Source organism: Bremia lactucae, linkage group LG4 (genome assembly GCF_004359215.1).
Source record: "Bremia lactucae strain SF5 linkage group LG4, whole genome shotgun sequence".
NCBI classification, from domain to species: Eukaryota; Oomycota; class Peronosporomycetes; order Peronosporales; family Peronosporaceae; genus Bremia; species Bremia lactucae.
Window position 1 is genome coordinate 6,450,666 of NC_090613.1, and position 12,660 is coordinate 6,463,325.

The 12,660-nt window shown below is 43.7% G+C and overlaps 4 protein-coding genes across 4 annotated transcripts; 3 read left to right on the forward strand and 1 right to left on the reverse strand.

Annotated features, from left to right (window-relative positions):
* Positions 1 to 229: 229 nt before the first annotated feature.
* On the forward strand, positions 230 to 3,807 carry CCR75_004930 (uncharacterized protein; the record flags this gene model as incomplete). The annotated part of the gene is made up of 2 exons (XM_067963016.1): positions 230 to 1,894; positions 1,957 to 3,807. The coding sequence occupies 2 exons, from the start codon at positions 230 to 232 to the stop codon at positions 3,805 to 3,807; spliced, it is 3,516 nt and encodes a 1,171-aa protein (XP_067817053.1).
* On the reverse strand, positions 1,886 to 5,680 carry CCR75_004929 (uncharacterized protein; the record flags this gene model as incomplete). The annotated part of the gene is made up of 4 exons (XM_067963015.1): positions 1,886 to 4,597; positions 4,665 to 4,885; positions 4,951 to 5,555; positions 5,617 to 5,680. 4 exons carry the CDS (start codon positions 5,678 to 5,680, stop codon positions 3,946 to 3,948), a joined length of 1,542 nt encoding a protein of 513 aa, XP_067816566.1. The 3' UTR covers positions 1,886 to 3,945.
* A 784-nt stretch (positions 5,681 to 6,464) lies between these two features.
* CCR75_004928 (uncharacterized protein) lies at positions 6,465 to 7,853 on the forward strand (the record flags this gene model as incomplete). Its single annotated transcript, XM_067963014.1, has 1 exon — positions 6,465 to 7,853. One exon carries the CDS (start codon positions 6,465 to 6,467, stop codon positions 7,851 to 7,853), a length of 1,389 nt encoding a protein of 462 aa, XP_067816565.1.
* A 465-nt stretch (positions 7,854 to 8,318) lies between these two features.
* CCR75_004927 (uncharacterized protein) lies at positions 8,319 to 11,561 on the forward strand (the record flags this gene model as incomplete). Its single annotated transcript, XM_067963013.1, has 9 exons — positions 8,319 to 8,744; positions 8,798 to 8,914; positions 8,968 to 9,840; positions 9,904 to 9,990; positions 10,046 to 10,287; positions 10,356 to 10,569; positions 10,634 to 10,821; positions 10,888 to 10,954; positions 11,020 to 11,561. The coding sequence occupies 9 exons, from the start codon at positions 8,319 to 8,321 to the stop codon at positions 11,182 to 11,184; spliced, it is 2,379 nt and encodes a 792-aa protein (XP_067816564.1). The 3' UTR covers positions 11,185 to 11,561.
* Between the last annotated feature and the right edge of the window lie 1,099 nt (positions 11,562 to 12,660).

Sequence of the window (12,660 nt, forward strand, 5' to 3'; positions counted from 1 at the left end):
ACATTTTCAACCAACAAGTAGTATTTATTCACAGGAACATTTGCAGAGACTCATGAGCAACCACGGTAACCCCCCCCCGTACTGAACGTGTCTTTTTTTGAATAATACTTTCCGTTACTAGCGCCATGGATGCCGTCGTAACGACACTTTATCAGTATTACATCAACTTTTTCTCAGTGCCTCGCAGTGAAGCAGCCTCTGCATCTCGCCTGTCGCAATATCTAATCTTATGGTGGCGAACCCACTTATTGACTCTACTCTACCATCAGGAAGTTTTTCGGGCGGTGACACAGTTATCGCACAATATCTAGCAACTAAAGAGTCATGGTGGGTCACATATCCACGCATTCTCGTGGTCACGGCTTCCACACTAAGCACGTACAACCCAGAAACATTTTTATGCACAAATCAGTGGAATATTATTGACATCGAAGCCGTGAAGCTATTCCCGACTAAAAATGACTTCGTTCTTAGACTCGAGACATCACGTTTCCGTTCAGCCAGATTGAAGTTTAACTGCCCCGCTAGGGGCCATCTACTATCGCTACTAGCAAAGCTGCGTTGCCAAGCTAAAGGAAAAGCATCGCTCTATCGTTTAGTGTATGCCCCAAGAATCCACTTCCGCTGTATTGAGCAATATGCCAATGGGTCCAACAAACTGCTGTTCTTGCAAGTGACGGTGTCGAGTATTGTCTTCTTGGACGAACGCGGGCGCCATGTTCAGAATCTTCCGTATCTTTATTTACGCATGACCGCATACTCGACTGAGCATTGCGAGGGCATGGTGCTGTCGACAGCTTTTCATGATCGATTCTTTATCTGCACCGATAGACATGATTGTCTAAATGCGATCGTAGCTGCTGCAAATGAGGTGGGGATTGGGCTTTGCACGACCTCAACACACATCACGGCGCAGCAACTTCGGTTTCATAATTTAAAGTTGCTGAATCGTGCATCAGTCATCCGTTTCGATGTCAAGATGGCAAATACGACGGTGGATGAGGGCGACGCAGTGCCTCGGAGCGATTCTAGCGACACCGAAAAGAAGGTATATAAGAAGATACAATTAATTCTTCAGGGCGATTTTATAGTCGAGATGCACTGTTCCATGCGCACTGTAATTGCGCGTCCGTACAGCGCACTTTTAGCGATTGTCCGCCCTGATTGGGATCTGCGAATGCTAGTGTTGGAATTTAAGCAAGAAGAATTGCTTATCCTTGACGTAGACGGCCGCGATCAGCTTGTCATCATGCTACTGCTGGTGTGTCGAGAGGCAGGTCAGCACAATGTTGTCCTCAACTCTTCGAGATTCAATTATTGCCGATTCTACTACCCTCATACTGCTGACAGCGCCACTGATGATAGCAATACTGCCGGCGTGACAATGACAACGTTCTTGCTAAGGCGACTCTCGCATACAGGTCGCGGAGAAGACAGCTACGGCGAAAAAGGTCGAAGCAGCAGTGTGTGGTCTTTTCGCAGGCGACAAGGTGGACTTCGGGCTTCATTAGGAAACAATGACACAGCAAGATCTGATACGAGCCAGCGTGGCGGGTGGTTTCAGCGCCGTATCAATAGTAACAAGCGTGCAACAGAGCCTTCGTTCGACATGCGCCATTCCATCGACTCAGGCCTATTCATGTATGAGGGCGTGAGCATCACTGTTGCTATGGAAGAGCTCAATGCCAATCTCCCACTGGACGAGCTTATGCACAGCGGACCTGGGCAAGCTGACGAAGTAAACAAGTCGATAAGACTTGTCTTTGAGCATTTTATTATGTTAGTAGCCACACATAGACGATATGGAGATACAACCAGATCTGAGATAACCACCACCATACAAGCACTTTTGCGCTTATATCACCATCCAGATGCATGCTTCACAGACGAGATGGTTTGTAAGCTTGCTTGTTATGACATGTTATTTTGAATGCTGACCATTGTGTTTGCGGGTAGATTCCTCAACTTTTTGACACTGTCCATGAGCTCGTATTACAGCAAGAAGTTCTTACTTGCTACTGGTGCCTCAGGTTGCTGCAATGTTTGTTGGGCATTCGGACTATCAATACTGCTCCAGGGTGCAATGGAGCTGGGGACCAGCGTGCTAAACTGATTCAGCACCTTGTCTACCACGAGGCGCTGCTACATACCATTGCCGAACTTATTCCGGCCTCGTTAGATGACTTGAACAATTCATCTGGCGTAGCAAACTTGTCTTTTAACGGAACAGCTTTCTGGGTGGATGATCCAGAAATTGAATTTGACTTGCTATCTAATTCTTCAACACATCCCTCCATCTTATTCACAAAGGAGGCTCAGATCCAGAATACAATTAATGTGGTATTTTACGAGACGCTACTCACATTGCACCAAATAGTGGTGTATCTGCAAAGTGCAGTAATGGAGCAGCGGGCGACGCTTGATTGCCCAAATTACGTTGCGGCGAGCAACCGACATTCGTTGCAAAAGAATAATCTTAATGATACATTGGCTGTCAAGCAGATAGAGGCTGTTGCAGAAAAACTACTGGAAAAACACCGATTTCTGGTGGAATCAATCATCGACGTTCGTCTTGTTCGGATGGCCGAGACATCAGTGGCACTCGTAAAATTCGTATTGTGTCACTTCGCGACCAGAGCCACACATCAACCTCATGTATCGCCTTTGTCGCATTTTATTGAAAGAGATTATAACGATACTCAAAAGGAACGTCTGCGCGCGTTGAATTCTTTTTTGAATAGCTACCAAGCCATAACTGAGAGCAGCTTGGAGCCTCCGTCACTTTTATTCTGTACTGGAAAAACAATTGAAATGCCGGTTTATGCATTTAGCAACAGCACTAGCGATTGCACAAATGCGGCAGCGGACAGGCTGCTTTACCAAAAAAAGTTGAATGATGTTGCATCGAACGGATCAATGAGACTTGAGTATTTAAACTCTATGAAGTCACCGAGTTCAATCCGAGATGATAAAAAGAACACGCCAATAAAACCAGAGCCATATAAAAGTCCGTCGGAAGAGATGCTGCAAAAATTGTTAACGCAAAAGAAAAAGAAAAAGTGTATTTTATCACTTAATGGCGAAAGCACTTGCAGAAGCCACGTCAAGCAGCAAGCAAAGTACGATCTTAATCATGCTTTTGGACCACAAATCTGCAAAAAACAAAACCAACTGTCGGTTCCAGCGCCAGAGAAGCGCTTGAGTGGTCAAATAAGTCCTATAAGTATTGCTTGTAAAGAGACAAGTTTCTTAAGTGAAATGGACACAGAAAACACAATCCGTCCATTGCTGGAAAGTCGTTACTCTTTTCCTGGTACCTGCTCATCGCAAGCCTTTCAGGCGTCTTTCAAAGCGTCAGGAAGTCGAACATCGAACGAATGCGATGCATGCATTGGATGCAATGATGTGTGTACGAACGAGATTTGCTTTTCATGTGCTGAGAAGAAATACCACGTGTGTGTCGCCTTTGCAAACTCTTTAGTTACTTCTAGGGCAACAGGGCATCAAAGTATATCAAATTATCGCATGTCGTCGTCAAATGAACATTCCTGCAACGTTGAGCGAGAGTATTCTTCCTGCGAAATGAAACGGCACCAAAACCAGCGTTCATGTTGGATCCGTATCGGTGACAGTATTGCAGACGTGACAAGTTTGCTTGTCGTGCATCCTGGAGGAGCACATGTGATACTGGAGGCAGCAAAGCATGGCAAAGATTGCGGGCGAATTTTGGAACTGCACCCACCTGCTGCATTGGAAAAAGTAATGCAGTATCGCCTGGGTCGATATTACTGTTGCAGCTCGTCTTGAGACACCACTCTATTGCGATTAGCGAATGTTATGGCTCATGCAGTAGAATTCCTCGTTACATAACTCCACTAAATCCTAAATTTTAAGCATATTTTGCTGAAGCAACACCTTCACCTTTCCATCGTGATAGCATTAATGCTATTCTCTCTTATTAAGCTTTTGTAGAAAACGCAGTGTTGTCTTCGCCATGATAGAAGTTAACTGGGAGACAATTCCTTCAAGAATCTCCACATGACCAGTACATTGTTGTGGAAATTTTGAAATTAGCGTGAATATAACTGTTGCAAATTTGAGCGAGCCTTTAATGTCCCCAAGATCCGGGCGCTCCAGAACGGTTTCAACCGCTTCAATAAACAGTTCTATTGTCGATGATGATAACGCTGGTTTCATGCTGAATATGTTTTGGAATACCAATAATGCCGAATCATTGGAAAGCAAAAGCGAGCTCGAAGAATTGGCACTACCGCTGGCTGTAGTTGCTTTTAAAGATCTTCGAAGATATTCGTCCAGCTGGTGAATTGGTATTGAGTATGGAATCTGTAAAATTCGAATAATTGCTTCCGCTTGCGGAGGCCCAATGTCATACTTGGAATTATTAAAATTTCCACCCACCAAAAGGGGAAGTAAAAGTGAGTCAACAAGAGCTTCACTATAATTAGGACTATAGCGAAGCGCGGTCTGGAGAAGTACACGAGAGATGACTGATTTGGCCGAGCAGATCTTCGGTAAGATGCTAGTTTCGAGAAAGATTGCTGCGTACCGCGAACTCCAATTAGAATCAACTAATGCACTGCCAACAAGACGATAGCAATTGCTTGCGTTAGTATACATTATTATCATTTTTAGAAGATATCTACCTTGTGATCTGAAATAGAGCTTCGTCCATGGTCAAGTCCATACGAAGTTTCTTGCACAAAAGCTGAAAAGTCACCTCGTTAGCTACATTGGCAGTCTGAACGTCATTAACGACTTCAGCTATCAAATCGAAAGCACGTGAAGCTACATCATCAATCACAATTGCTGTTTCATTTTTCAGCTGAGCGAGCTGCTTAGCCAGTCCGGACGCGCGATCTTCCACCTATCGCAAAAGACGACGTGTGAAAGCAAGCAATACATATCCGATTGTAGAAATATGTTTCAGACCTCTTTTGATAGCAAAGGTTGTTGGTGTATCATCATTCCTGTTTGTGTCGAAATTGGCAATTTATCCCTCGAATTCTGTTGCATTGGTTTCAATGTGGCCGAAGTATCTAGAGTTTCGGCTTTAAAGCGCTTTTTTACTCGAAAATATGCCGTTATTGGAGTCATAGAGCAAATTTCTGACGATAATGCCTTTGGCATATTTTCTGCCTCAAATTCATGTAAGGAGAAGTCGACTTGATTCAATGTCAGCCGCCGCATCCGACGTCGGAACGCAGAATTTTTGGGCAAATTTTTTTTTTTTTTTCTACTTTCCTCAACTCCAAGCACCATTTCTGCTAACGTCAAACATACAGCATCAGTTTCGTATCGTCGTGGCATTGCTGTCACTTGAAGGAAGGCTTTTGCCAGGCTCATAGCCGCTTCAGTGCTTGGAGATGCCCCGCTCGCCAACGCACTCCATATATCGCGCTGCACTCGCAAACTATGCTGCTCAAGGCAGATGCCAAGTTTGGAGTATTCTCTATCATCGTCTGTAATTTCGCCGTCTTCCACTTCAACGAAGATACTTAGCTCGTGTAAAATGTCGGGGGCAACTTGGCGATTATCTGCGAATAGTAGCATGGCGCTTATAGCACTGGTAATGAAAAGAAGATGGTCATTACGAACCTTGCAGATATTCGCGCACCCCGAAGGCGCCTTTAGACTGAGCCGCAAAGGCTAAACGCTGCATGCTGGACAAAAATTAGGGCAATCGATGAAACTTGCAATTTCATACGCTCAATTTGTATGGACTAAAAATCAGATTCATTTCGTTAAATTTGTTGCTGATAAGCTTTTAACCTAGTCGGCCTTTCAGGCACGATCGGCCAAAGCTTTAAATTTATGTGACGAGCGCGGACATGTGCGCACTCGCAAGTATATGCATTTGACAAACTTATTAATCTTTGGCATCTGATACGTTAGAAAAACACCTAGCAACTAGTCAATATTAAGCTCGCCGTCTTAAATGCCAACCGAGACCTAAAAGTCCGATGACTTTCGTGTAAAATTAGAACGTTGGACGTCGGAAATGTTTAACTGTGCGCAATTTGCAGCTCTTGCATATCGGTGACGATTTTTACAAATCACAGCTAGTTTTAATCGACAATTATTTACCGAAAATTGTTTAAACGAAATTCGTTTGAAAGAAGCGCAGTCACATCGATTCAAGTCTCATGAACAATTTAAAATAGGCGGCGTTTTCAGCCATAAGATCGTGTGCGCAATAATCGTCCGAGTTTTTTTTTTTTACTTGGAAATTGCGCATGCACACGACGACGCGATGCGAAATGATGATCGTCAGGTTGGTTCTAGCTGCAGTCGAACCAAATTTTGTGCTTAAATATTCGGAAAACAAGTGAATTAGCGTGCTTAACAATTACAAATGAAGACTAAATTATTTCAAACATTACATCATCTTTTCTTCCAAAAATCAGATTTTTACTCCTAAAAAAATAGCATTTATCCCACAAAAGATGGCGGAGAAGAGCAAGAAGGATTTGGCATGGCTACCGCTAGGAGCAGTGGCACTAGCTGACGGCGAGTACGATGTAATAGTGCTCGGAACTGGTCTTAAGGAGTGCATCTTGAGCGGATTGCTTGCGGTAAACGGTAAGAAAGTGCTGGTGGTAGATCGCAACCCGTATTATGGTGGCGAGTGTGCTTCTCCTAACCTTACAAACCTTTACAAGAAGTTTAAGCCTGAACAGGATCCACGTACTGACTTGGGCGCAGATCGGGATTACAACGTGGACCTGGTGCCCAAGTTTATCATGGCCTGCGGCAAACTTGTCAAAATGCTTCTGCACACTAAAGTGACCCGCTACCTCGAGTTTAAGAATGTAGATGGTAGCTACGTCGTGAAAGGCGGACGTACACACAAGGTTCCTGCTACGGGTGAAGAAGCGCTGCGGTCATCGCTCATGGGTATGTTTGAGAAGCGCAAGTTTCGCAAGCTCATCATGTATATTTATAACTATGAGGAGGGCGATCCCAAAACTTATGAGGGTATAGACCTTTTTAAGCAGCCCATGAGTGATCTTTTTGAGAAATTCGGCGTGGATGCCAACACTCAGAGCTTTATGGGCCACGCGATGGCGCTCATGCGTGACGAATCGTACCACCAACGTCCCGCCATTGAGACTGTCCGTGCTATAAAACTGTATGCTTACTCGTTGGAGCGCTATGGCAAATCTCCATACATTTACCCGCTGTACGGCCTGGGCGGTTTGCCCGAGAGTTTTTCGCGTCTCTGTGCAATCAACGGTGGCACATTCATGCTTAATCGTGCAGTCGATGAGATCTTGACTGATAAGGACGGGAGGGCATGGGGTATTAAGTGCGACAACGAAGTGGCTAAGGCTAAGCTGGTGATTGGTGACCCGTCGTACTTTCCAAAGGAAAAGATGCGCAAGATTGGCGTCGCTGTTCGCTCTATCTTTGTTCTAAATCACCCGATTCCTAGCACGAACGATGCTGAGTCGCTGCAGATCATCATTCCCGCAGCCCAAGCCAATCGCAAGAATGACATCTACGTCGCCGTGGTGTCGTCTGCCCACTGCGTTGCGCCGCAGGGCATCTACATTGCCATTGTAAGCACGCTCGTTGAGACATCGATGCCTCTGCAGGAGTTGGAGTCTGGTGTGAAGCTGTTAGGTCCGTTTCTGGAGCGCTTTGACGCCATAACGGACATGTTTGAACCTGTAGGGAACGGCAAGAAGGACAATTGCTTCATTAGTTCTTCGTACGACCCGACGAGCCACTTCGAGACTACGTCGGAGGACGTGCTGGATTTGTATAAGCGCATTACAGGCGAAGAGCTCGACATGAACATCAATGCCGACTCAACTGACGTGGACCAGTAAAAAAGGATCGAGACACCACGCTAAGCATAATGAGTGATTGCATAGGGACTGAATGAAGTATTGCAGTGCAGACTTTAAAAAACAACAATTAACCGACCAGCAAATCAATAAAAATTGCTTTTATTTTGTGGTAATACAATTGCGTGATATAATGCATTTATTTTTTGGCCGCCGCCATGGCCTCAGACATTAATACTACGGCCACAGACCAAACTGAACGGCCACAGACATGACCACAATTTTGCCATCTCCACTACTTAATACTGTGCTTGGTTAGATCAATCGCGTAGTTGTTTTGTCTGTGGCCGTAGCAGTTTTGTCTGTGGCTGTAGTAGTTTTGTCTGTGCCCGTAGTAGTTTTGTCTGTGCCACATTTTTTATACATTGTAAAGCGTTCAACCATTTAAGGGATACTTTCAACGGAATTTACGTGCCAGAAAGCATACTAGGCTACTACGCAGACATTATGATACCCAATGTAAATGTCATTGACTGGCAGCACCGCTCTTTGAGCTCAAGCCAACATTCTAGCCCAGTTATGGCTAGCGCTTCAGGCTTGGGATCAGTGACGCGGCTCGACGAACGATATGTGAAACCGTTAGATGATTTAGCTCTGGATAATCAGACGGAGAGTAGTGGCCATAGCATCGAAATAAGCGCTGTGCCTAAAGAGCCTAGGCCTTTCGCCATGAGTTTTTTGCGGCCGCATCAAGAGCGGTTACATCGTTCGATGTTCGAGAGCTTTAATCGAATGAGCGATACACCCGTAAAAGAGAACATTAATTCACTCGTGCCAGCGTCCGTTCAATTTCTGATGAGTCGATCTCTCGAGGAGGAGAAAGATCTTAGTGCGAAATCGGATAAAGAGAAGGCGTACTTGTACAAGAAGGTGGTAGTTAATGGTGTAAAATAATTAAAAGTAACTGACGAGCTACATTACTTTAGAGATACACGGATACGTACGAGCATGCAGTCGCACTTTTAAAGCATGCAGCAATGCTGGAGCGAGAACTGAACGAGTACCGAGATACCGAGATGATCAATAGCTTTGATGATACGCAGGTGCGTAATGTGATCACTCGCAATATAATTTTAATTATAAGTTGTAGTTGCAGAATTTGAGTGAGTTTGAAGATTATAAGCAGGAGGACAGGATTCAGGCGCTGTGTCGTGAAATTACAGGACTAGTGTTGCAAGTAAATGAGCGCGATGCAGTCATAAAAAGTCTGCTCGAAGATCGAAGTCGATCCGCAAGGGAGTTAAACGAGCTCAACTTATCGCGAGGCTTGAATTCTGGCAAAACCAACGAAGGAATAAAAGACACATCTTGTGCGTTGGAGCTAGATTTGAAGGTTGCACGACGTGAACAGCAAGAAGCCCTTGAGCGTGAATCAAAAGGAATTGCACACCTTAGACATGTTCAAGAACTTTACGAGAAGTGTGAGGCTGCGCGTTCAACACTGTCTGACGGACTCGATAGGGCAGAGGATCAAATATCTGCGCTGCACGCTCAATGGATGAAAGAAAAGAAAGAGTTATTGTCTTTACTGAAGAAAAATGATCAGAAAATGGCGAAAGCGCTATCTGAATGCGAGCGATTGCAAATAGAGAACGATGACCTAGCAAATTCTCTTCAAAAGATTTTGATGAATGAAAAGAAAAAAAAATTAGCAATAGAAAGCCAACGGCAGGCTCTCAGCAACTTGAACGCTGAACATACGCATTTAGAAGCAAATTTGGATGCGTTGCGACCACAATCAAGCGTGCTGGATAACACAAAGGCAAGGATATTAACTCTCGAAAGAGAGTTGGCTGGAGCAACAGAGATGATACGGCGCTATTTGCTGCAGGTGGATGATCTTAAAAAGAAGCTTGAGAGAAAAAAAGAAAAATATCAAACGGCAAAAGGTCGATTTCAAAAAAGCACTGCCCATTTGGAAAAACGAGTTTTTAACGCCGAAGCTGTTCGACGCAGCCTACATAATAAGGTGCGTGTATCACAAAATAAATTTATTGGAGATGCCGCAAACAGTCACTTATGCAGACTTCAGGTGATGGAATTAAAAGGCAATATCCGCGTTTTCTGCCGCGTGCGACCTATTCTAGAGCATGAACTTACAAGCTCTAGGGGGGAGAAGGTATATTGCTGCTTTGTATTCTTTCACATTTTGTGAAGCTTACTTAAGTATGCAGGTCTTTTCGTTTCCCGATTACCGCAGTGAACGGCGGCAGATTGAACTCAGCGCCAATCCAACGTCCCACGTAGGATATGGTCAGCATAGCTCGAGTAATGTGATCAAAAAGTACAGTTTCGACTTTGATCTGGTGTTCAATAGCAGCTGCTCGCAAGATGATGTCTTTCTAGAAGTGTCTGCGCTGATCCAGTCTGGATTAGATGGATACAACGTTTGCATATTTGCCTACGGACAAACTGGGTAAGCATCGTCTAATAAACTAATCGGAAGCGCTGAGTGTCGTATTGACATCTAATAATTTCTTGTAGATCGGGTAAAACATATACGATGCAAGGGAGTAATAATGTTGCCAACTGCAAGCTGCGAGACTTATGGCCAGACTTGGGTATCGTTGGACGAGCGTTTGCTCAAATTTTTAAAGGTATAGAAGAATTACGTACAGGCGGATGGGATTTTACTGCCAGCCTTGAGCTAATTGAGATTTATAACGAGACATTCCGTGACTTACTTGCGCCAATTGAGGTAAAAAAGTTGCCGGCATGGCCAAACAACTTTGACTTACAATCTTTATCTTGTAAATTTTAAGTCACACGAAAAAATTGAACTTCGTCAAGATAGCGAAGGAAAGACTGTCGTAGTGAATTCATTTAGCCAAAAGATCGGGAGCGACCAAGAAGCATGGGACTTGCTTCGAGGAGCAATATCAAAAAGGTCTACCAATTCGACGCAATTAAACGACAAATCTTCGCGCAGCCACTGCGTCATCACCCTGAGGTAAGAGTCACTCAAATAGCCTTTGATAAGTGGTGCTTATGTATCATTTTGTTCTATACAATCCAGACTGAAAGGAAAGAACTCGCTTACTAACGAGATGCGAACCGGGGTTATCAATCTTGTCGACTTGGCGGTACGTGGTACTGTTAATTTCGTGTTAAGTATTAATTTCGTTTTTGCTAAACACTTGAATTGTAGGGGTCTGAACATGTGTCGAAGTCGGGTAGTGACAGCAGCAAGAAACTTTTGAAAGAAGCGACGTCAATAAATAAGAGTCTTTCGGCGTTGGGAAATGTGATGTGTTCCCTTGCGAAAAAGGTTTGTGCTGCCACGATTGTCCTTGAATCGCACTATAAAGTCTAATTGGTATTTATTTAATCGTAAAGTCGACGCATGTCCCTTTCCGCGACACAAAGTTGACCCATTTTTTGAGCTCCTCTCTTAGTGGAGATAGCAAAACTCTTATGATCTGCAATCTCTCACCACTAGGCGAGCACCGCTGCGAAACACTCAATTCTCTTCGGTTTGCCAAGATGGTTAACTCTTGCGAAATAGCGTTTCCGTCGAGGGTATCCAGAAGATTGTAAGTATTTGTTGCGTTAAAAGCGGCCTCACCCATCAAACTTAGTACCTTATTACAAGTATCGTCACGGAAGCGGTAATTTAGCTTCATGTGCGCGGGAAGAAATTTTTCGACTGTTTTGTATTTAATCAAATCAAATTTGAAACCTTTTATCTAATCAGTGGATGTCACCTCTGTCGATGTGCACCGCGTAATATTCTGAATACTTCGGATTACGGATGACCGTAGCCACGATCCCTTCCAATGTGATACACCTATGTGCATCACCATCCCGTTAAGTACCCAAAGTATACTTAATAATTTGTGTAACATAGCGCCTTTAGCCCGTTACAGCACCCCCTCTCCAAAAGCGAGCTTTTCATTTTGTAAAATCGTCAACGGGAGGAACGAAGTACAGCGAGCGGCTTTACGCGCCGCTTTCAGTCCTCTCACTTAATCTTAGCGACCACTGTGTGACGTCCTTTGTCATAACACGGCACCTGACATGCCAGCAACAAGTTGCTACCATTACACTATTTAACATGAAAGTACGCATATATTGCGAAGTCTTTTCGCAAGACTTTCCAAGCTTCAGTAGTTCGAAAGGTCTGCAAAAAGACTTCGCAATATATCGGTACTTAACGTTAAATTGAAAGATGCTTTCTCAACAAAGAAATTATGAACGAAAGCCGACAGAAACTGAAACATAAGGAAATTGTGGCTCATGGAGGGTACAAAAGCGAGCACTAAGATTCGCCTATTTGAAGTAGAAGTAAAGCAAAATGAATTCATCCTTAGCTTGACCTCCAAAGACTAACTAACATGCATGGCCGGTGTCCGTTAAATAATTATTCTTTCCTATAAGAGGACTTATAAATAGCATTTCCTATAAGAGAAAATAAATAAAGAAGTTCAAAATTATTATCTTGCATATTTTTACTTAATAGTTATAATATTACCAAATTTAATCATATTGACGCAATAAGACATCACTTCTACTGATTGGTTGATTTGAGTTTGAATCAACCCCGCCAATCGTCACAAGGCACGATTGTGCGGTGCAGAAGTAGGCGCCATACATTGTTAGTTATTAGTATAATAAATCAGTAGTGCACCGAAGATCGTTACGTAGGAACTTAATATATTAATACAGTTTTACTTTTCTCGATTCTAAAGCCTTAGAATTTACTTTTAGTAGCTAAGACTTATTAGCTACTTAAAACCTTCCTCTGCACGTTGTGTACGTCAAGTAGTCAAGGCGCCCCACCTTCACTGTA